Here is a 23,240-nt window from a genome sequence, read left to right on the forward strand (position 1 = left end):
TAGCTAGCCAGCTCTCGCAGAGTAGCGCAGTTAACAACGTTGTTGCTAGGCAACGCACGCTTCTCTTCGTAACGGAGCCGATCATTTTGCCTTAAACACACAAAGTACGCCCTCTTCAGGCCACGAAGACGGTATGCAGTTGCAATTTCGATTAAGCATTTTCTTTTATTTAAAAACTACTAAAAGTCATAATAATGAGACACCATCTCAAAATGATGACCTAGCATTTGATAAATATGACTGAAAATCTCAAAATTCTGACTTAGCATTTTATAATTATTATATATTAAGTCTTAAAATATGACGTAGTATTTCATAATTGTGACAAAATTAGGACTTAGTATCTCAAATTAACTAAGCATCTTATAATTATTAGATACTAAGTCATATTTGTGAAATACTATCATATATGACTTAAGACTTAGCATCTCATGTCATATTAATCAATAAGATATATATATATATATACACACACAAGGTCATTAATGGGGTTAAATATAAATGTTGGTCCTAATTAAAAAACAAAAGCATATTTTCTGTTTTATTCAGTGCATTCATATGCATTCTTCACTCTTTCCCACCACCTGCAGGAACAGATAAATAGTGCGGGGACTCGTGTTTCCTTTAATTTTTATTGTACAGATCTACTTTGTGGTACAGTATACAAAAACATACATTACATTTTAAAAGGAAGTGCACAAAAATTAAAAAAGAGAAATGACTTTCTGGAAGGCTCAACACCAATTACCTCAATTTTCGTTAAAAAGGTTGTGTAATAAATAAATATAAATTACATACGAATTACAATGGAAAGGTCAGGTAATTCAATAAGGCACATCTTGCATCCCAAAATGTACCTCGTAAAAAAAAATTATATGGCAACTCCCTAAGGATACAAAAACAGCTTATTTTCCAGCTAAAAAGGAAGCAGCATATGTCCTTTTTAATAAGAATCATAAAAAAATGTTCAGCATTTACTCTACCCTGCCGCAGAACAGTTTACATATATTAAGCAACTTTACAGAACAATGCCTGTCAATTCATTTAGTTTGGTTACAAAATGTTTTTAAAAAAAAATAATTAAAAAGCAACCGTTGCCACTGCAGTATCGACAGTTCACACCATGACAAAAACTGTGCAATAAGAGCATTATTTTTAAAATGGCAAACATAACATTTTGAGACAATAACTGATGATGACGATGTAACATTATTGCTGAAAAAAATGCTTTTTTACAAGCCAATTTGGTTAAAAAACATCCACCACTACCTTCAAAGAGAGTGACAGAAAGCCCCGCAGCAATCCTCACATTCAAAACGTCTGCATAGTTTGAACTTTTGACAAACATATTCTTCTAAGAGCATTAAAATACGAGGGAATCACTGAAACAGAAGCCGGGTGTCGGGCTTCTCCCGTCAGAGTCGACGGTACGTCTGCACAGAGCCAAAGCTGCAACGCAAGCTTTAAGGAAAAACGTGCCTGAGGAAAACGGAACGTGATCAAACCGGGTTAGCGTAATGTTTTCAGCACCTTTCAGATGTAGTGGTTTGCCGTGTTTTTTTTCTTTTTTTTTGTTGTCATTTTTAAAAAGATTGGGATATATCGTGAGCTAAAACGTTGTATTTACAGAAAAAATAAAATTAAAATTAAAAAACCGTTTGCTTTAAACCATGAGACAAAAATAAAACCACTCGTCTTTCCAACAAGCAGAAGGGTGTACTGCATGCACGCTTTAACCACATGTCAATGTGCACAAACTGCTGAACAAATTAAAATAAAAACGGAGTGTTTCGAACTTGTGGCATTGCTAAAGCTGTGTATACATCCACGGGATAATGTGTCGAGTCCACATACATATTGGAACAAGAAATTTACAGAAATTACACTTGCTAATTATCCCTGGTGTTACTAAAAGCCATCTGTGTACTAAAAAAATAAACGTATCCAGGTTACATACAGAACATTGCAGCAAAGTGCTGAAAACCCACTTCAACACAACAAAAAGCTGGTATTGGAAAATGCTGGTGTCTCATATACAGTTACAGTTTCATAAAATTGAGCAGTCCTGATATGCAAAATAAGACAATATTTACAAAAAGTGATTACTTAATTAAAAAAAGCAAATCAGAACAAAAGAAATTAACTTTAAACATTTGTGTCCTTATCCTATAAATAACACTAATGCCCCAAACTTGTTTTGTTTTCCTTTTTTCTTCTTTACATAAAACAAATAACTCAACTCTATACAAAAAGTTTAAAAAAATACCCATATAAAATAATAATAATTAAAAAAGGAATAGACATCAACTGATCTAAAAAGGGTGAACAGAAATGAGGTCTGCCACTGGAGACAAATCCAGGCGGATGCCACAAACAGCCCCATGGAGGGAATTCAACAAAAGCATTCACCAGCGTTTGTGTCTTCTGGTAGCTGTGGAGGAAGCGTGGACACCTGGGTGGGCGTCAGCGTCTTCTGCTTTTTTGAGCTGCAGCAGGGCTTGAAAAGCCGAGGATCTATGATCACCTCTCCAAACCGACCTTTGTAGATAATCCCACAGCAGACCTTCTGCCTAAGAAAGGAAAAGAAGGATTTAAATCATCAAATAAATGAAAAAAAAATTAAAAAATGATCATTTGTTTGGTTGCAAAGTCCAGTTTTAGGTCTTGCCTTTTCCAGTAGGAACGATCCAGGAAAGAGAAGATGGATGGAGTGGAGCGTCTCTGTTTGGACTCGATGTCGGAGCCGTCATCCGACTGGTTGCTGTAACTGGGAGACTGAGCGGGAGACATGCTGGAGGTTGTGCTGTGGGCGTCTGAATCTGCTTCAAATAATAATAAAAAAACATTTGGAGAACCATTTAATCACTTTTCAGCTCAGACCCAAAGCAGAATGGATGTCGGCCACCTGGTGGTTCTCCTAAATTTAACTTTTACCAACAAAGTTCAAGACCTTTTTAAATCAGCTGCTCACAAAAACAAATGATTATTCTAGAGAAATGGTTCATATTATCACCTTCAGTACTGATATTAGAATGTACAGACATTAACCTTTAACCAAACCAAACTTTTCCTTTATATGGACAATATTATAATGTTATTATCATACAACACAACCTTTATCTGTACTTTTATTAATCTGATGCTATTATAATTTTGTAAAGTACTTGAATACTGCTATAATATTTATATCTCCATCTGGGATAAATAGTCATCCATCTTATTTTCTTGTTTTAATGTTGAAAAATGTAAAAAAAAAAAATACTTTTCTTGAAGTAAAAAACCTAAAATAAATACAGAGCATATCCTAACCCAGAGAGCCACAAGGTGATGCTAGACTTATTTTGACAAGGCAGTCAGTTTAACCCAAGTCTACTGCAGACATAACAAACATTCATCTATGAATTTGTAATTTCAGACCCTTTTTTTTTTTTAATCAACTACACTTTAAATTAAACGTTCTGCAGTTTTCTCACTGGAAAATGTTTCTAAAGCTGCTTACTTTGTCTCTTGAACTTATGGAGCTTCTTTAGCTTGCTTTTCTTCTTCCCGTCGCTGTTTTTGATCTTCTTCGGCTTCGTCACCTTAAAACCCGGACCGGCTCGGGCATCCACCACCTGAGCGTCAAATCACATCAGAGACCCAATTATGGACTTAGCCGTCGAACGTGACACAATATCATTTGGAGCGCGGGAGGGCAGACATCACTTACATGATTCCAGTTCTTCTTGGAGCCGTGGGGCAGCTTCTTCCACCTCTTCACCAGCAGGACGCACGCGTTGCAGATGTCGCCGACGCGATGCTCAGAGAGCCTTAACAAACGAGAAGTAATTTAGGTTTGACAGCTCCATGCAAAAACTGAAAACCATCATAGCTTTTGTACGCTCATCAACGACACATTAGGAATGGGAATGATTTTTTTTTACCCAAAACACAGCCTGAAGGTCTCCTCATATCTGCTGCTGTCTGTGAAGCGTGAACTGGAGGACTTGGTCTTGCAGATGCAGCAGCCTTCGTTACTTCGGTAGATCTTTGACTTATGGAAGCCAAACATATTCCTCTTTAATGGTTGGCCTCAGGCAAGTGAATCTGCAAAACAAAAAACAAACAAAAAAGGTGTGTAATCCTTCCTGCGAGCATAAAGGAGCACAATGAAATGTCTGCAGACAGTTGTGATTCCTGCTGCTGGGAGGGGGCGGTCCCTGCACACACACACACACATATTCAAACCCTTGTAAACCTACAATTACAGCAAATACTACAAGCACGCAGCTGTTTAAGCCATTACATGCACGAATCTTAAGGAATTTTAAAGCCAAACACACAATAAGTTCAAGACAGAGACACTAAGCTATTTACTAAGTAGTAAAACAAAACTTTTAGACCGCTTTGGTAAAGTCATAATAATGATATTTAACTTCAAATCAGTCCGTGTTGTGAACAACAAGACAATCGCTGGGACGTTACGCCCACAACAGCAGCACCGTTTTACTATCGCTTTTTTGTTTGTTTTTTTAGCATCAATGTCGACTTTAAAAACACGAATCCACTCACCGGAAAACGTCTGAATCCCTACATTTAACTGTAAACCAAGCGTGGACCGAAGCGTGGATTCGAAAAGCGGGCAAGCTGCACTTTCTGAAGTCAAGAAACAAAAAGCTACCGAGCGACTCACACGGGATCCAAAAAAAAAAGGGGGGACACATCTCTGCAACTGTGAACTGGACACATTTAGTGCGAATTGTTTATTTTATTACAAAACACGACTTCCAAGAGACCCCACGTCCCCTCTTTAAGTTCAAACTTTTGCTCGCGAGTGCGCCAAATACGGCTCATTGTTGTTAGCTGTTAGCATGAATGCTACCACCACGCCACGCTCTCGTTCACTTCCACGTTATCCCATTGTCGACGCGTTAAGTCGGTGCACACTTTGCTCGCAACAGCAAAAAAAAGAAAAGACACGGACACGTCAAGTTACGAACGCGCCACATTATGACCAGTCTCGTCATACGCAACGAGTCTACAAAAAAATCTAAACGCGCTTTGTGTAGAAGAAATAACAGCGTCCTTACCCGAACAAAAACTTTGAATCTTCGCCGTTTTCTTTTCACCCAGTGCGCATGCTCATACTACTGCTGATGCATACAGCTGGTCATTAGAATACGTTTAGCATAAAAAGCTGGAATGGAAGCCTACAATGACCATATAGGGAGTGCAGCCGTTGGGTTTGAACCTGGATCGAGCCAATCAACGGCGCCCTCGCGTGCCCCTTTGGAGGACATGAATGATGGGAGGCGTAGTAGCGAACGAGCGGGAAACCGCGGCGAAGTCTGTTGTTCATGGGCTCCTTTGGACTCAAAATCCCATAAGCCACCTCGATCCAGGGCCCCGACGATAAACAGCTACGTGACATGGCGCGAACGAGTCTGTTTACATTTTCAAAGCCGAGAAAGGACATTAAATAGTACAAACTAACAAATTTCTTTGTAGTTAAAAAAACTACTGTATCATGCAATAATTCGATATTTTGAAAATGTCATAAATTTAAAGTTTCATGCTTTTTTGTGCATTTTCTTCTGCACATATTAAGTATAATTTAATAACCTGGGTAAACACGAGGAAACAATTTAAATTGAATGAATTTTGGGTTACAACAAACCATTTTAATTTGACATGAATCTACATATGATAATAAATAAATAAATAATTAGTTGTTTACTTTAAAGAACCTTAGTTTTTTGGAGAACAGAACATCTTAATCAGATAATAAACCTGTAAACAAACTGCTAAACAGCCAAATAAGTCTACTGTAATGCATTACAGATCCTTTATTCTTATTATATTTTTACACTGTACACTGTTGCTCACTTAGTAAACACTAAATTACACACCTATATTGATAAATGTACAACTGTATTGGAAAAGAAAAATAGATATCTCCCAAGATGCTTGTGTGGGTCATACACAGATGAGTACAACACAGTCATTCCAGACGTTGTTGGCACGGAAAAGAAGTCCATCACATATTAAATCTCTTATTTTTCCACAGCAAAGTTCTGAGAAAAGTCGTGTAATATCTCAATTTTCTCTTGTGGATATTGCATAGCAAGGAACCATGATGACAAAATCAGAAGATATGGAGGAAGAGGAGGTGGGGGGGAGCAGTCCTTTCAGCGCCTCACGATAATCGGGAGGTCAGAATTCAACACAGTCTACTCGTCACATTATTTTTAGTTCAAGGAACAGAGTACATGTAGTGTAAGGGCTGCAAAAATTGTGAGCTGGTTGGAGGTATTTACACTGAAGGCTAAAATTGTGATCCACTTTGCAACGAAAGCTGGGTCAAGCATCTCTTGGAGACTTGGCGTACTTTCCTGAATCCAACTGTCCGACACTAAGTGCAGGGCTTGAGCCACACAGTTCTATCATGCAAGGACCATTTCTTCTGCTGAAAGTATTCCATGTAAAAGGTTTGCATACATGGAAAAAGGCCCAAACTTAACAGACTTTTTTTTTTTTTTAACTCTCACTTGGGCAAATCAGCTCCTGTTCAACAAGCCTCCCCGCCATACACATACTTATAAAGCATACTTCTACACCATTTGCTTTTAAGCTCCGCGTATGACATTGAAATCGAAGTTAACAGAGCAAGCAACTTCACTAATTTAACAAAATAATACTGTTTTATCTGAAAATATATTAACAGTTTTAATCCTCGCTTTCCCTTAAATATAACCGTTGTCCTCAGTTCACGGTAACAATGAAAATATTTAGCTTTAAGTAAAACATTATAGCACAAGGTCATCATCAGTAATGTGAAAACCATGGTTCATAATAGAAAACATATTCTCCACATCTAATGGCATCATCAAGGATAAAAATAACCAATCTTGAAAGGCTCATTGCACTTCTTATATATGGCAAAAATGACAGTAGCTTTAATATAAGCCAGAAAAAAGGTCTTTGTTCAAGTCTGTTCCTGCATATAAAAGGTTCAGTTATTCTTTTTAGTGGTCCTCAGTGATCCTCCTGTTCAGGTGCGACTGATGGAAAGCGGTTTGGTTTCAGATACCAACACCTTTGATGAGCGACGCCTCCAGTGTGATGTTGAACTCCTGCAGAGTCTGTAGCACTCTTATCAGAGAGTTTACCAGTGAGCGGTCCTTAATCAGTGCAGTGTCCTCGTACATCTGAGAGGTGATAGGACAATCTGCGAGCAGAGCAATCCAGTGATGCAGCAGGTGGTCCCTGACGGAGGAGGACACAGACAGACCGCGGAGTCAATAAAGCAGGTTCACATTACAGCCTGCACATTTTTATCCCCAGAGTAAATGACTGTTTTTGTTATAAAAACATGAAAAATTGGTGAATGTGCTCATTGAATGTCTTTGCTATCCAGAAACAAACGCTAACAGTGTTCATTACATCTGAACGAGGAGAGCCGAGCCCGTTTGCATACCTTGCACCCAGACAGACGAGCACCTGAAACTTCCCGTCCTTGCCGATGTTCCTGGACGTGTTGTTGATGGCCCGCATGAAGCGGCAAAAGTGGCGCACTCTGGTTTGCCAGTTTTCATCTGGAGCCACTTCCCGCTGCTCGGCACTTTCAAAGTAAACTTGAGCCTTTTCTGGTAAAGGGTAAAAAACATTCTATTAATCGTCACACAATTCCAGTAAATATTATTTAACCTATTTCAATTATTAACAGCAGTTGTTGCCTGATGTTTGTATTATTTTACAAAGGTCTAAAAAACAATTTTTTTATCTTGTTTGGAAGCTTTGAATCTTTTTTAATGCCCTTTAACTGGTATTGTTTAGATAAAAGACCACAACTAAACCAAAAAAAAAAACAAGAAGCAGAAAAGCACAGTTTCAAATAGCTTAACATTGAGTGTAAAAATCCAAAACAACTCAAATGTTTAACACTCACACCTAGCTCCTCAGCAGGCTGAGTGCTCGTGTGGAAAGATGACTGGATATCAAAGAAATACACAAAAAACATTTGAATGCAGTGATTATATGAAGTAATTGCCTGCCAACCTCTCGTCTCTGTTTAACGTTGTTGTCTGTGATCACAGGACAGCAGAGCTTTACCACACAGCTAATTTGGAAAAATAAAAAAGGAGCTTTTAAAGCTTCTGTGATACTCTGAACCAGCCATACAGGCTTTGTTTGATGAAGTGTTTAGATAGTATCTTCCTCTGCTTCTTGTCTGTCAGGGCAGTTAGCAAAATGTAGGTAAATAAAATGTTCTCCCTGTTCTAGATGGGAATGGTAATTACCTGTGACCAACCTATTTGTCGTCTAGTTCCCTGTACCGAACTATCATGGACTGGACGTATGTACCCGTTGCTGGTTTTGCCGTGCGCATGCAGCAACACACATTTTAAAATTGTACAAAAACGTTTAATGTTGTGTTTTTGCACCTCCAGGGCCAACACTGCTAACCCCTCAAGTTTGTCAATCTATGAGAGTTGACGTCTTTACCCAAGAAGTCCCAGATGAAGACGTTCTTAAAGAGTCGAGGCGACTTAAAGCCGTGTTGGAAAACTTGCTCCAGAGCCCAGACGAGGCCGTACTCCCCGCAGAGGAGAATGGTCAGACTGCCTCGCTGCGGAGGGAAGAGAAGTGCACTCAGAGTGGAATTCAAGTAAACGAGAAGCTTTTGATTGATGTCGTACTTTTGTTTGCTTTAATTCCATCCTAACAGCTGCTCAGGTTGAGCGATCTCACTAAAATACTAAACCAGCTTATAAATAGTTTGGAGGAGGTCTGAAGGTTTTTGTACAGTTAGTCACACTTAACATGAGGAGAAAAACACTTTAAACAATAAACAACTTAATATTGTGTTCAGCTGAACTAATTTTTGGTATTGTGAATACTACATAACTTATACTACATCACACTTCGTATATTTAGTTAACAGACACAATCACACACAACGAATATAAATCATATTTTGAATTAATAGTTTTTGTTCTTAACAGCCTTCTTTCATTGTTCTGCCAGTTTCTTAAGGTGGAGCAAAACTGAAGGGGATTTCCCCGGAAAAGTCCTTTATTAACAATGAGTTGCTCTTAAACCCTGTTATCAAGCTCCAATGCACTTAAATAATCCTCAAAGAGCCTCTCCTTTTAATTAAACTTATCACTCCACCTGCCTCGTTACGCAGTAATCCGATATGTATATTTAGCCAATAACCGGAGTCAAAAAGAATATTATAACAGCAGCCGATTTTTCAAACACGCACAACGTGATTCTGAAGTTCGTCTGTGACTGAGGGTCTCAGGAGGAGGGGAGGGGGCTGAGCAGACTGATGCTTCTCTTCATTTGGGATGAATAATAGAAGTACGTGTTTAGGCCTGTCTAGACGGCGGGTCTCTCACCTCCTTCTCCGGTTTGTGGAAGTGCTTCACAATCCCATTGATGGCCTCTCCCACTCCCTCCTGGATCTGTCCTGTGTTTAACTCTGATGGTGGAGAAAAAAAAGAATAAAATAAACACAGGTGCACCAAAAAACACAGACTCATACGAAACACCCAGCCGGGTCTTATCTGTATGCTAATGTTTCATAGATCATGTTTTTTTCCCCTCTCTAAACCAGATCAAGACAACAGCTTAAAGCTGGAAACACAATCTTATGATGGCAGCCGAGTCAAAAATGTTCCCTTTAGGAATGATCTTAGGCGAGTGATGGTTTTACTTGGTTTGCTGCTTGGTGAGATGGTGACAAATCTCCTCATCATCCCTGGAGACTGCTGCATGGGGGGTGTTCGACACATCCGCTCGTCGTTCTCAGTGCTGGGGGTGATCAGCTCTCCCACCAGTATCCTTTCCAAACTGCCGTCATCCACGCCCTTCCCCAACCACCGGCCGCACGGAAACCTAACGCCAAGCACGTGGAGCCCACCTTTAGAGGAACCGCTTTTACACTCGGAATTTGACTTGTGAGGACGGCTTACTTGTAAGTGTGTCCCGTGATCTCGTTGCGGACCATCACACACTCCACGAGCCACTTGGCATAGAGACCTGAGTTATCGTGACCCATCTGCACCGTGGTGAGCTTCCCCAGGTTCTGGCACTGTGATGGAGGGAACCATGATGATGTCACACACCACACAAAAGGCAGTTTAGGGTTTGTAGCTATAATAATTGCTCTAATTTGTACATTTTAGTCCTAATTCTTATCAATAAGAATTAAGACTAAAAGGAAAAAAAATATCTAACAGAAACAAACCAATGACTTCATCAGATTTCTGTGGAGGAGGGGGAAAAGTGGCACAAATTTATCAACAGCCTGTTTTAAATACCAACCCAATTTATACCTTTAACCAATCTTTTAAGTATAATTCTTAAAGAAATACATAGTGTCTTTCTGACAGCTGTATTGTAATACAATCTTCAGATCTTTTATTAGTCTGAGAGAAGGCTGCAGGTAAGTGTTTAAAAACATGGGAAACAGACTTGAAGCCTGAGCTAAAAACAGGTTTTAAGGCAACTTGTAACAAACATAATGAGCAATCTCTTACAGAGAAGATCTGAACAGTTGTAGCGATCCAATTAGAAGCCAAATCTAACGTATGTGAAATGGACGATAAAGAAAATGAACGGAAAAGGATTTCTGCGTAAACACAGTGTGAGACTTCCTGGTTGCAGTAAACTCATCATCAGGAATTATAATTCAGTTGTGAAAGTCAGGATTCACTTTGTAATACAGTGGAACTGTCCTTTAAAAGAGAATTAACACAAACCTCAAAAGTGATTTCTAGAGTGTTTCTGGGCACCTGGAGGACTCCAGTTTCTGACAGCTCACCAGAAACACACACCCAGGGGTTGGCTGTAAACATGGAGCCGCCCAGCTTCTTACTGGGAACAATCACGACGTGGTAGGGGATCACTGGGAGTCGGAGGGGAGGGAGGAAAAAAATAAGGGTTATTCAGGGAACTCAAATCAGTCACATCCTGACTGACTTTTTGACTTCTAACTCACTGATGGTTGTGAAAACGTTGGTGAAACAGAAGTAATCCACAGCGTTGAAGGACAGGAGGTGGTAGAGGAACTGCTCCTTCTCATCGTCACAACGCAGGAAGGCGTAGCGCTTGTACAGTTTTCTGGAAAGGAAGAAAAAGGACCGTAAATAATCACTGCAAGAAGTGACGCGATAAGGTCAGACAGAAATCCTCCTAACCCAGTTTGTCACTCAGGTATTAATTATGAAGAGGGCTGTTATTTATTCATGCAGTCTGGACGACGGCTTGATGCTTTGCAATTTCAGAGGAGGTAATGTATTATAAATGACCAGATCACACACACACACACACACACACACCATCTCCCTTTCACACAAGAGACATTCCTGCACAAGCAGAGAAAAAAGGTCCTGACAGGAACAAAACCGTCTGGGAGAGACACTATGATCTTTAGGCCGTTGGAGTGAAACCTTCTCTCTGTGGCAGCAGACGGAAGAATTGAAGCTGTGGTAAAAGTTACTCTGCTCACTTTGTAAGCTCGTGCTCCGACAGCAGCTGCTTCAGGTGTCTGGAAAGCAGCTTCTTCTCCATGGACAGGCGAACCCAGGCTCTTGCCTTGCCCACGTCGGTCTTGATCTCACTAATATTCTGAATGTGTCTGCAAAATATTAATAATAATAATAAAAAAGGACAAGTTCAGGAAGCAGCAGAGAACGCATAAGCACAAAAAACTGGAGAATGTCTAGATTTTGATAATTAGAATTTCGCAACAATGTAAAAGTCATTTACTGCCTCCATTTTTATAAATGCAAAGGCTTGTAGGTTTCTTTATTTTGTGACATTTTATGAAAATAAAACAGAGAAAAATGCAAAGGTTTTCAGACTTCAGAGTGATTTGTGTTGTTTTGGTTTGAGCTGCACGAAGGACATTTAATTACCTGAGATATACAACAAGGAAATGTTTGCAATTTGGTGAGAAATGACCTCAAAGACACTTTCGTTACTGTCTGCAGAAAACAATGCTCGAGCCCAACAAAAAGAAACCTCCCATCCCTGCTGCAGCCAGAAGGAATCCAGCTTGTTTCGGAGCAGCGAGCTGAACTCCTTGGCTCGGCGCCGTCGCTCTGAGCCACTATCATGTCTCTGATGTCCAGACACATTTCCTTCCACTTCACCTGGGCCGTACGCGTCTCCTCCTCCACCACCAAGTAACCCAGATTTCTACACTGCTCGTCTCCATGGCAACAGGGGAAAACATCTCGTTTCCGAGGCGTCGGTACTAGCTAACGGCGGCGACGCAAGTGTGAGTCACTGCTAGCTTTAAAACGGATGAAATGTTACGTTAGCAGGCTAATATTGATTATTAAAACTTAGTAAGGGACAGTGATGCCATCAGACATCAACACAAACACACAGGAGGGTCTATCTATCAACACACAGCAGAGCTGGATGGTTATGCCCTGAGATGACCCCCCCCCTCTCCTCCCATCGTCTCAGACAGACGAGAGCTCTGGTAATTAGGCTGGAAGTAACGCGCTGCTCCACACGGACTCACTCTGCGTCTTTTCCACGCAGGCCCAGATTCCTGAAGTCTGGCTGGTTGCGATGGATGATCTGAGTGTCGGAGCTGCCGTGCAGGCGAGAAGCATTAAAAACTAACATGTATGCATATTTTATCTTTCTGGATTCGGTTTATTTTTGTTCCTGGTTTTCTTTACTGCTGTGTTCTTGGTCTGAATGATTCTGTAATGCTAATTAAACACAGATGTTGTAAAATATTGTTTATCACTTGAAATAAAAGATTTAATTTTATAACTGAATGCTGAATCAGTAATAAATAAAACTCAAGTTGTTGTAGACATTATAGCAGAAACACTTGAATACATAATTGAATTTTATATTTAGTAAAATAGAATCCATTTACAGACAGAAGAGCTGCAGAAGATTAAACTACAGAAATATTCAAAGCAAGGCGGCTCAGCTGATCAGGATTTTGCTTTCTGAATATATATTTTGTACAGAACTTGATATGGTAAAAATGGCATCCAATCTTCAAATAAATATTTATAGAAAATTTACTGTAAAGCTCAAATCTCTTAAAATGAGGAAGTCTTAAAGGTTGCTTTTAAAATTACTATAATGCATTCTGAAAAATTTGCTGACAATTATATTTTAGTCTCTTGAACCAAAACTGAAAACAGTTTAGGGAAAATACTCACTGTTCTGAGTGTGTCAAGACATTACTGTCAGAATTATACTAAATAATGTGCTATTTTAATTTATTCCCTTTCTAAATCTCTACAGCAATGATGAGTATGTAACAGCTTTTTGCAGTTTTTCCAGAGTACCACAAGGGGGCAGCATTAGCCTAACATACATTATCCTGAAGCTGACTAGCAGCTCAATTGTTTGAGATACACAGGGCGATATTACCACACCGCAGCTTTCCATTCCTCCTTTCTGTTACCACAGTCTTCCTCACCTCATGTCCTGGATCAGAGAGACTCTCAGAGGAGGCATGGCTGATCCGCCTCCATCAGACTTCCGCCTCTCGGTGTCATGGATGAACCCTGGTGTGGAAGTGAAATAAGTGAATACTTGCAGATGTTAACTGGATCTGCTCATCAGGTGAAAGGATGTAAGCATTTACCTGGAGGTCCCAAACTGCCTGGAGTGGCGTTCTTCTCTTTGCTGTCCTGGTAATGCAGGAGGTGGGACCACAAGGCGGATTTACCCTGAATCAGAAAACTCATTTAGTGCCACGACTTGCTCTGACAGGACTTCAGCTAATTGCTGCAGTCCAATTATGTCGAATGTGACAATGGTTGAGATTGTTTTTGACTAACCTGTTTAACCTGTAGGCCGTGACTCCAGATCCTCTCCAGCAGGTCACAGAGGCTGGCGATCAGGGTGTTCTCCTCAACGCCTGTGATACTAACCTCTCCATGACCCAACTCCACAGCCTCCCGGCCCATCTTCTCCACCAGCATGCGCTTTGTCTACACAGAAACAAAACAGCACACACCCATGTTGGTTCTCAAGGAAACAATTGTTTGAACCTTTTTTCTTTTTATTTTTAAACTTCTGAGCAGCCATGTCCTCATATGAATTTGTGTTCAGAAGAAACTGTACCGAAAGTGTGACTTTGGTTTTAACACATTTTAATGATTTGGTTTTATTTCCGTGAACAAATCTCAGATAATTTGTTTTGACAGCATTACATTAAGTGTTTAGGTTTTAAGTAAAGCAAACTGAACTTACCAGAAAATGGTTAAAATAATGTATTTGTTTTTTTGGTGTATCTTTCTTAATGTCCCTTTGAACATAAAATAACTGATAACTAAAACCTACAAGTAGATATGCACTGATGTGTCTTAATATTTTAAATAACACTGATTTTTATGACCTAACTTTATTGAATGCAAAAACAAGCTGCTTGCCAAAAAGCAGGTAAATGCATCTATTATACATGAGGCAGAGCAAATATTGAACTGATCAACTAGTCAAACACAAACCTTGTTCCTGCACTCCTTCAGCAATCCTTCAACAAATTTCCAGTTCGTCTGAGCGATTACAGACGGTGACAAGTTGGATAGTTTAGGCTGCCTGATGGTGGTTCCCAGGTTTCTGGCTTCCTGGATGTATTTCTGATAAAAGGCAGAGAAATTGTTCAATAAATATTAGGCAAACGTTGAAATAAATAAAGCTGGAATCACTTAAGCTGACACAGATGGAACAGCAGGAGAACTACAGGCACTATGTTATAGTAAATCCCTGTATCTGCTGAAATGAGTCAGGAAAAACCATAAACGACCAGACTAAACTCAGCTGCTGAAAGTTACAGAAGCAGAGGGAGTTAAAGACCACATGTGTGGGCATTTCATCTGGCCTGTGGTCTACCAACACATACCACGTCCACAGTCACCGACTTTAGACACGGCTTGAAGGACTGCGAGAGCCAGTAGTAGTCAAGAAACACCAGGAGCTGCGGCTCCGGAAACAAACACTCTATGTGCTGCGAGTGTGTGAGCACGGGTGCAAGAGGGGCAGAGAAAAGGTGAACCAGAAGTATGAAAGGAGGTGAGAGGGAATAAAGGGGGAAATCAAAATAGAGCAGGTTAAAATAAGGTCATGCAAAACGAGCAAAAGAAAACAAAGCCCAGGTAGTAAGACCGTATGAAGGAAAGTGCTGAAAAGAACGCCGGGAGCTCTCACCTCTCTCTGGTCGTTGTCTAAATAAAGGTGCTCGGCGTGTTGCTTCTGTCGGTCCCTCCTCCTCCACTGAGCAGGAGCGCTTCTCTTTGCCCATCTGAAGCACAAAGAAACATTAAAACCAGCTGCTGAGCAGACAGAATACAAGAGAAGGGACGTTCACACAGGGACGTTTTCATCCTTGCATTCACACAGAAATGGTGTTTAAGGAGCCCCAAAAATGGGTTCTAGTTTTATTTTTCGTGTAAATAGCTAAAATGTGACTTTTTAAAAAAAGCTATGTTGTCATAGTCCCACATCTAATCTAAACCTACGACCTAGAGGGTGGTCTTCTTCTTGTTTCACAGTGTGTTGGATTTACACACGTGCTCCACGCCTTGTTTCCTGTTTTTAGTGCCTTTTTGTGGCGCGGGTGACAGCACCACGTTTTTGGTGTTGAAGGCGAGGATGAAGGCGTGCCGTGTTTATGAGGAAACTTCAAACACTGTGCTTCCCTGTGGACACGTATTAAAACCCACTGACTTGTTGCTGGTGGGCCCGGTGGAGAGCACGTCGGACTGCAGCCGGGGGAAGAAGCCCTGCTCGTATCGGCCCTGACCGATCTTCATGTCCAGCAGGTGGGGGTGGAGGGCAGTGTGGTCGATCTTCGACACTCTCATCTCGATGGCTTTCTCTGTGGAGGACACCACACCGTGCATTTCTGTTATAATAACTCTCCCAAATCACAACAACGACGCAAACATTAAAAAAAAAAAAAAAAAAACTGGATTTCTACATGTTGCCCAACCTGCTATTACAGTTTGAGATATTTCAGAACTTTTAAGACAACAATTCATGTTTAATTTGGTAAAAAACAATCCATAACTGTTTGGACAGGTGTACTTTATTTTATTAAAAATAAATAAATAAATCTGTGCCATCCATTCCAACAGTGTCTTTGAAAATAGATACGACACACGGCTACTCAAAAATCTGATATCCTCTTGTGGAAGACTGTCATTTTCTTGTCCTTTTTCCTTCTTTAATCATCTGGCAACATTTTCTAAATTTTATGCAAAAATTTAAAATAGTATGGCTAAGAAGAATGATGTCAAACTTTAAAACAAACAAGCTGCCAACAGAACAACGAGGACATCTTAAAATTAAAGAAACACAAAGAAGCGCTTCCACCCAAACACCCACAGAGTCAAGAGGAAGAAAAAGGGCTCAGAAAAGCTTTTCTTCGAAGAAAGCAGAGCAGAGCACACATGTTCCTTCAGACAGTGATTTCTGATGGCTGATCAAAACAAAAAAAGACACCCACACAAGAGCTGAGTGAACAAAAGCAACAATAAGGTGAGAAAATGTATGTCAATACGGGTTCTTTAAATAGTTTAGAAGGAGCTTAAAGCAGGAGAAGGTGTGAGTGGAGACAGTGGAGAGGTACAAACAGGTCAAAGCTGCAAAGAACAGTTCATCAGAAGTCAGATTACCCAAATCAAAAAGGAAGGATCAAGTATTTTATTATTAAACAGATCTTGTTCGCAAAGTTTTGCAAAAACCATCATGTATGCAGTGCAGAGGGGAGCTCACAGATGAGATATATTTTGTGACAAACACCAGCAAACTCAACCTATTTGAATAAAAAATACTGGGACACCAAGTTAAAAGAACCCAGTGCATCCTCTGTGAGTGTCCCCCACACAAAAAGCACTACACAACGAAGGCTCTGCCACCCATGGATGAGCAAGAGAACTAGAAGATTTACGATCGTCTGTCTCGTGATTCTCCAGCTCAATGATTTGGGGTCCAGGAGCAACATCATCAGCTTTTTCATATCGCTTTTTAAGCAGCTGGTCTGCAAACAAGACATTGATTACGAGTCATTGATCAGAAGAAAGAGAACCTCCAGGTCTGTCAGAAATCTGGACTTTAGACTAAACGAATTTCTAAGATTTCTCCAGATACGTTCATTAAAAGTTTACACCGCAAAATACAAAACAAAGAAAGTTTGCCCAAGACTGAAATACTTACCAAACTATTTATATTTCTGTTTCGATCAATTCAAACTCATCAGATATTTTTAGAGCCGATCGTTTCTCCTTACCTGATTCTTCGATGTTTGTGCATTTTTGGTACATGGAGGTGCGCAGCGTGGGCGTACGGACGTTCAGCATGCGGATCTTCTCCACACGCGAGTCAAACACCCTCAGAGTGTGGTCCTTCTCCTCGTCGTCGTGACAAAGGATCTTACTATCGATGAAAGAGGCAAACATCTGAGTCTCCAGGAAACGAGACAGGAACGGCAGGTAGGGCTCTGGTTGGTCAGACAGGAAGGAGGCCTGCACACAGAAGGAAAACTCTGAGATTTAGGGTTTATATAAAACAACTCGGTTTCAGGCAGTGCATCTGAATGCCACTACACGGACCTTATCAAAGTTCTGCATCTGGTCTCTGTTGGTGAACCAGGACTCTTTGTCGTGGCTCGGCTGGATGACAAACACATCGTAGTCTGCGAACATCTGGGTGAACCGGTTGGCGAAGACCTCGCGCACCTGGATGTTGAGCTGGTGCATCTTCAGCTCCTCTTCGTCGCACTGAAACCGCCCGTCCTTATTGCTGCTGGCATCCTCTTTCACCTCCAGCTGATCGGCACAAGCATTCAGGAATTCGGGTAAATATAAGCAATCGTTTTAAAATCAACTGTGACACAAGGACCAGAAGAGAAGAGAAGACTGTCTGGAGAAGCAGGAGGGATCTGACAGCTACAACAGGCCTGATGAAACAGCAGAATTATAGGGAACCCAAGCGAATTATGATTTATGACCCATTTGAAACTGAAAAAAAGTTATTTTTTAGCAAATAATTAGGACGCTGTTATTGAGAGGGGGTGAAATGAAAAATCAGAACTACTTCTGTGTGTCTGTGTGCTTAAAAACGTTGCATTCAAGTGACGAGACTCATTTTTTATTCTTCACCTGTGTTTTAAAGTGACTACTGAGTTGCATTTAAACAAAAATCAAGCTTAAAAGGTGACCTTGTAGCTGAGAAACAACAGGAGGATGATGAGCTAATCCGTTCAGGGAGAGTTAATGGTGACTACATGGACATAAGCAGATTAGACTTTACATAAACAGTTCGTTCAGCTAGCTGGGATTCTTTTTTTAATGATGCAATTTACTACCTGAAAAATACTGAATATGGACGTAAAAGTGTAGAGATGGAAACTACACTCGTCTTGTGGGGCTGAGAGATTTCCATGTTGAACTTTAGAGCCAAGACTGACATTTTTTGTTCGTTTTAGTTTAGATGGGTGGTGTTATGTCACCATTTATCCACCGTCTTGTCACTGAAAACCTGACAATGTTTACAACATGCTATGCTTTCCTTTTACTTTAACTCATTTTTATACCAGAGAAATGCAGCTGGAGCCACTTGACATGGAGCAACTTAAAAACAAAAGATGAAGATAAGCTATAAAAGGAGGAGGTAATATAAACGTTAGAAAACACCATTTCCATCCTTGTTTGTAAGATACAGAGGTGAAAAAGGGGTTAAAGCTGATGCGCCTCCAAGGCAGCAGCAAAAATAACCCGAGTGCTGAACAAATACTGTTGTCCTTCCTCTGAATCTGCGAGGCCAGCATCATATTTTAAGGTGCTGCTCCAATAGGAAGCAACGCAGGCTTTATTATTAAAAAAACAAACAAACATGCAAATGGGAGCGCTGAAACAAGAGGTTGTTTCTTCTGTTACTGCACATCTGAAGCAACGGAAAGATCAAATAGTTTGAATTAATCAAATCTCATGGAGGAAAAACAAAACATCTGTAAGACGCACAAAATGTGCGACACAAACAGCTTTTAGTTCTCATGGTTTATTTCTCACACCTTTGAGAGGACAGCTGTCAGGAAATCTCTACAATAAAACCATTCCGATCAATAATCTGTGCAAACTGTATGTTTACAGAATATAAACAGTAATACAGTGAAGAGCTTCAAAGTTAAACTAAATAAATACATATTACTGTTTTTATTACTGAAAACACTGAGAAATGTTCCGTTTGTGGCCTAACAGAGGCTCACACTCACACTTGTGTCTCTTTTAATATCTCTGAATTTGAACTAAAATCATGAATAGTGTGAATATTTAATCAATTTATTTAATGACTTTAATGCTGGATGAATACTGGACCTTTATTGATCCCATTTCTAAACCTTCATATATACAGATTTATTTTATTAGTTACAGTTGTGTTTGTACTGCAATGGTTTTGTATTCCCAAACAAATAAACGAGCAACAACCAATTTTTACTTTCTGAATGGTTGAACACATTAAGATGGTAAAAATTAAGCTTTTAAGAGTTTCAACTCTTAAATCATCAGTGGTGGTCATCAAAGTGAGTTGTTTTTTTATCTTTTAGATTACGTCACCGTTTATTGCACTTCTTCGTGTCACCGAGCTCGCTTTCATTAAAAATTAAGCCCCACCTACATGATACATGATCATTCGAGCAGCCGATCATTAATTCATGAGACGACATCATCTCTCACCTTCTCCAGGCTGACGCCCGTCCTCTTGACCAGGGCCTGCAGCCTGGCGATCGTTTCGTTCTGTCTCAGCAGGTAGGAGTTGAGGGGCGAGGCCAGGTTGCCGTTCCGCTTGTCAGAGACCATGTCGACCGATCGAAAGCCCCGGTACTTGGCCTGGCAGTCGCTGGAGTGGATATTCCCCTCTGGAGAAATGCCGAAGGACATGAGCACCTCTGAGATCTCCTGAATGAACTCCAGTTTGTTGGGAAACTGCGGCAGCTCCTCTGGCAGCTCGATGAAATGATTATCAATGTCCACAAAACACAAGTTGGCCTGGAAGAAACCAAAAATGTGCATAAATATAGTAGATAATATCATATTTACGCAGGCTAACTGCAGCAATATTAATCCAAACAAGTTTTTTTCTCCATGTCAGAAGGTTTAACAGTTTAACTTCTTAATTTATCCCACATGTCTGACATATTATTAAACATTTAACACTTCTGTGCAAAAACCTGGAAACAAAAACTTGCTGCTAATGAGCTGACTGAAAAGTCAAGCTGGCACACAACGCTGAGAGCAAAATCGGCCTGGTTTAAAATATCCGGGTACACTGGAGGCACCGTGCAAGTTAAATATAAATGGGCTTAGGTTCCAATTATCTGGAGTAACTAGACACCCCAAAGTAGAAACAAAATGGAGGCAAAAATGGTTGTGAAAGCAGTGAAATAAAGGACTGTTGGCACAGATGCAGGGTTAAAAGGAGGTTTTCCTTCACAAGCAGGTGGTAAAATGTACTGGGAAGGGCGTGTTTGTACCTCCTGTGGCAGCTCGAGTTTGGTGCGGTCGTCCTGTCCGTTGGAGTGGAGGCCCATGAGATACGGTACAGGAGCATCCAGGAAGTGGAGCAGGGAGGCAGGCAGAATGGGAACGTACACATGCTGCCACTGGTAGGGGAACATCAAGGCTGTGATGCTCTCCGCTACGGTCATCAGCCTCTGATAATCTGTTTCACACACACAGGCGTCATATTTAATATAGATCAGCGTACACAAATTCAGATTATTGGGAAAAAAAGTGTTTCATTTGTCAAGCTGCATGTTTTGTTCCTCGTTTTCACTCCTTAAAACCCACAAAAAGGCCAGTAAACATAAGACAGACGAGCTGTGCAGCAGTAAGGTCAGTGGTTTTAACTGCTGACGTCTCGTTCGTCTGTTTGCTCTTCTGATGTATGACTGTTCACAGAAATATCTGCTGCAGTCAGATAATCAGATCGGACCCAAAACAAACAACGTGACCGACTGGAGCCGCAGAGACTTTTCTGGAGCAAAGATTTCACTCTGTGGACACAAATTGGACTAACAAGACATTAGAAAACAAAACAAAGTCAACTCTACTTGAACCACACCGTCGTTGTTCCTCTTTTTGTTGTGCAACCGAATGACTGATAACCAAACTCAAAAGAATTATGTTGATGTTGCTCAAGCTCCTCCCGTTAACATTTGCTCTGGAAAATAATGACATAACCATTCCACTTTGACTGCAAATTAGACTAAAACGCAGATTTAAAAGAATCACCGCGGACACCAAATCTGCTGTTTTCATTTTCAGTCAAAGTAAATACAAAGCCTGTTTTTCACTTTTATAATGTAGCATTTTTTACGATATTATGATGCAGCTGTAAATTAAACAAATGGTGCAATAAACTCTATAAATTGACGCCAAATTAACCACAGAAACCTTCGGCCAGTTCTTGAAAGTTTCCCCAACAAACATCCCAACAGTCGGTCTGAAAAGGCAACAAAAGCCTAAAGTTAAATCGAACAAGCTTGAGCGTTTCAGATAATAAATAAATGGGAGAACTTTAAAAACGTAGCACATAAAGTGAGCCTTCTTATTACGACCAGCAGGCCAAAGTGAGAACTGTAAATAAGGATTAATAAAAAGGAAGTTAAAAGCCTCATAAAAACAGGTCAGAGTGATTTTAATGAAACTGTATTTCTTGCAACATAAATGAAACACAACGAACAGTGACTCCACTTTAATCACAGCAAGTCTGCTGCTTCAAAAGAAATATAGAAAAACTATACAGACTGTGGTTTTATAATACAAACCCAACGAAACGTCATCCATGAGGGAAGTTAAATAAGCTCCTGTTTACTGCTGGTATTTGCATATTGTAAACTACACTGGTCTTGACCACTTTGTTTAGTTTCTGACCAATAGAGCGCCACCTCTAGTTTTAGTCTCTTTCAGGGGAAGTCCTCAGAAAGGTCCACAGTGCCCGGTGTTATCCGGTATTTAGAGGATCCAGGCTGAAGAGGGGCACAGCTGCAGCCAGCTGACCCACTGGTCAAATGCTTTATCGGGACTCCACATAGCAACACTCACAAGCTCGGGCTTTCACACCTCAGTCAACTGGTGTACATGCAAATATGTGCCCTGTCCTCCTCATCTGCATTCCTGCTCAAAGCTGTTCACACCTACAGAGCGCTCAGCAGCAGCTCTGCCTCTCCTCTTATGGTGCCAAAAAAAAACCCGATTACTTCATTTGGTTGCGTGCTGGTCCAGGAGAGGGGACTCTCCGCCCGTCTTATCCCAGGATGGGGATAAGTATACTAACATCACCCATGTCCTGTTCAAATAGGCCATCAGATCAAACCACTTAAAAAGCTGCATGCCCAGAATATTTTAGAAAGTGAGAATTGATAACAGTTTAGGGATGGAGTGATGCTGTTACTATTTACTCACCAAGAGTGAATTATGTAGCGCAGAAGACTAAAATTATCCTCAAAATAGAGAAGTTAAACTCAAGTCCAACATGGTGTTTTAAATGGGTGTGTTTTAACACGTATTTAACTTTCCAATAAATAGTTAGATGTGAACATTTGTTCATCAGCGTTTATTTCCAGAGAACAAAGTGTTCTGACACAGGAACAGCTTCAGCTCTGTGGATTTAACCTCGATTTTCATCAGCGGGGTTCAAATCTGCGTACATTTCTGACTGAAACAACTTCAGTCAGTTCAGATCTTCCCTTCAGGCCCTTCTCCCCTGATTTGTCCTGTCACTGTCAACCGCATGAATCACATAAAGGGACAAAGCGCAAAAAAAGCAGATTATGTCTGGATTGCACCTCATCACAATAGCTGACGCACAATGGGCTTTCAGTCTCAGACTGACAACAGAAACAGCATCCTTTTTTCACATCACCTCTGTTTCTTGTCATAGAAAATAAGCAAGACAGGTTTTTATTTCTTTCTTCTTTAAATCAGAGTGAAGAATTCCTGTTCTGTTTTTGTCCCGCAGCATTTACGGTCGTCTCCTCGGCCTCTTTCCTCGAGTGCGTGGCGAATTTCTCCTGGTTTCCTCTGGATGGAAGCTCAGCTCCACACAACCGCCTTCACATGTTCCTGCAGTGATGAGCCTCACGGGGGTGAGGAGAGGCATGATGTCACCGCTGACCAATAATAATCATCCTGCATTACCGCTATCCTCCCCGTCTTCGGGTTGCCTAGCAACACGACAGCTTTCCCCCTAAAGAGCTTTTC

At 40.6% G+C, this 23,240-nt stretch overlaps 2 protein-coding genes across 8 annotated transcripts in view; both read right to left on the minus strand.

Moving 5' to 3' along the window:
- Window positions 1-613: 613 nt before the first annotated feature.
- On the minus strand, window positions 614-5,225 carry sinhcafl (SIN3-HDAC complex associated factor, like). 3 transcript variants are annotated; one of them, XM_017440633.3, is made up of 6 exons: window positions 5,070-5,225; window positions 3,924-4,086; window positions 3,710-3,809; window positions 3,500-3,614; window positions 2,669-2,819; window positions 614-2,570 (listed from the first exon to the last, which is right to left on the minus strand). In XM_017440633.3, the coding sequence occupies exons 2-6, from the start codon at window positions 4,049-4,051 to the stop codon at window positions 2,393-2,395; spliced, it is 672 nt and encodes a 223-aa protein (XP_017296122.1). In that variant the 5' UTR covers window positions 4,052-4,086; window positions 5,070-5,225; the 3' UTR covers window positions 614-2,392. The 3 variants fall into 3 exon arrangements, with proteins under 3 accessions (XP_017296122.1, XP_017296114.1, XP_024858151.1); XM_017440625.3 differs by having other exon boundaries at window positions 2,669-2,822; XM_025002383.2 differs by lacking the exon at window positions 5,070-5,225 and adding an exon at window positions 4,552-5,017 and having other exon boundaries at window positions 2,669-2,822.
- A 575-nt stretch (window positions 5,226-5,800) lies between these two features.
- Window positions 5,801-23,240, minus strand: part of dennd5a (DENN/MADD domain containing 5A) — a 29,171-nt gene continuing 11,731 nt past the window's right edge. For 2 of the 5 annotated variants that reach the window (XM_017441993.3, XM_017441985.3), the window contains 19 exons: window positions 20,510-20,697; window positions 19,713-20,024; window positions 17,589-17,804; window positions 17,267-17,501; window positions 15,703-15,853; window positions 15,184-15,277; window positions 14,484-14,615; window positions 13,815-13,967; window positions 13,619-13,703; window positions 13,451-13,538; window positions 11,498-11,626; window positions 10,988-11,109; window positions 10,749-10,894; window positions 9,960-10,078; window positions 9,701-9,882; window positions 9,384-9,466; window positions 8,485-8,608; window positions 7,457-7,625; window positions 7,062-7,245 (listed from right to left, as the gene is read on the minus strand). In XM_017441993.3, the coding sequence (XP_017297482.1) occupies window positions 7,062-7,245; window positions 7,457-7,625; window positions 8,485-8,608; window positions 9,384-9,466; window positions 9,701-9,882; window positions 9,960-10,078; window positions 10,749-10,894; window positions 10,988-11,109; window positions 11,498-11,626; window positions 13,451-13,538; window positions 13,619-13,703; window positions 13,815-13,967; window positions 14,484-14,615; window positions 15,184-15,277; window positions 15,703-15,853; window positions 17,267-17,501; window positions 17,589-17,804; window positions 19,713-20,024; window positions 20,510-20,697 (2,912 nt within the window). Of the gene's footprint in view, window positions 7,246-7,456; window positions 7,626-8,484; window positions 8,609-9,383; window positions 9,467-9,700; window positions 9,883-9,959; window positions 10,079-10,748; window positions 10,895-10,987; window positions 11,110-11,497; window positions 11,627-13,450; window positions 13,539-13,618; window positions 13,704-13,814; window positions 13,968-14,483; window positions 14,616-14,878; window positions 14,984-15,183; window positions 15,278-15,702; window positions 15,854-16,927; window positions 17,018-17,266; window positions 17,502-17,588; window positions 17,805-19,712; window positions 20,025-20,509; window positions 20,698-23,240 lie in introns of all 5 variants that reach the window. The other 3 variants (XM_017441970.3, XM_025002644.2, XM_037979702.1) reach the window with 3 other exon arrangements.

This window comes from Kryptolebias marmoratus, linkage group LG15 (assembly GCF_001649575.2).
Source record: "Kryptolebias marmoratus isolate JLee-2015 linkage group LG15, ASM164957v2, whole genome shotgun sequence".
Classification (NCBI taxonomy): Eukaryota; Metazoa; Chordata; class Actinopteri; order Cyprinodontiformes; family Rivulidae; genus Kryptolebias; species Kryptolebias marmoratus.

Bases quoted from the DNA above. Each gene is read 5' to 3' on its own strand.
- sinhcafl (XM_017440625.3), bottom strand. From the start codon at position 4,051: ATGTTTGGCTTCCATAAGTCAAAGATCTACCGAAGTAACGAAGGCTGC. The intron at 3,615-3,709 runs GTAAGTGATGTC...TTTGACGCTCAG, and splicing joins CCAAGAAGAACTGGAATCAT to GTGGTGGATGCCCGAGCCGG. The intron at 2,823-3,499 runs GTAAGCAGCTTT...TATTATTTGAAG, and splicing joins CCATAAGTTCAAGAGACAAA to CAGATTCAGACGCCCACAGC.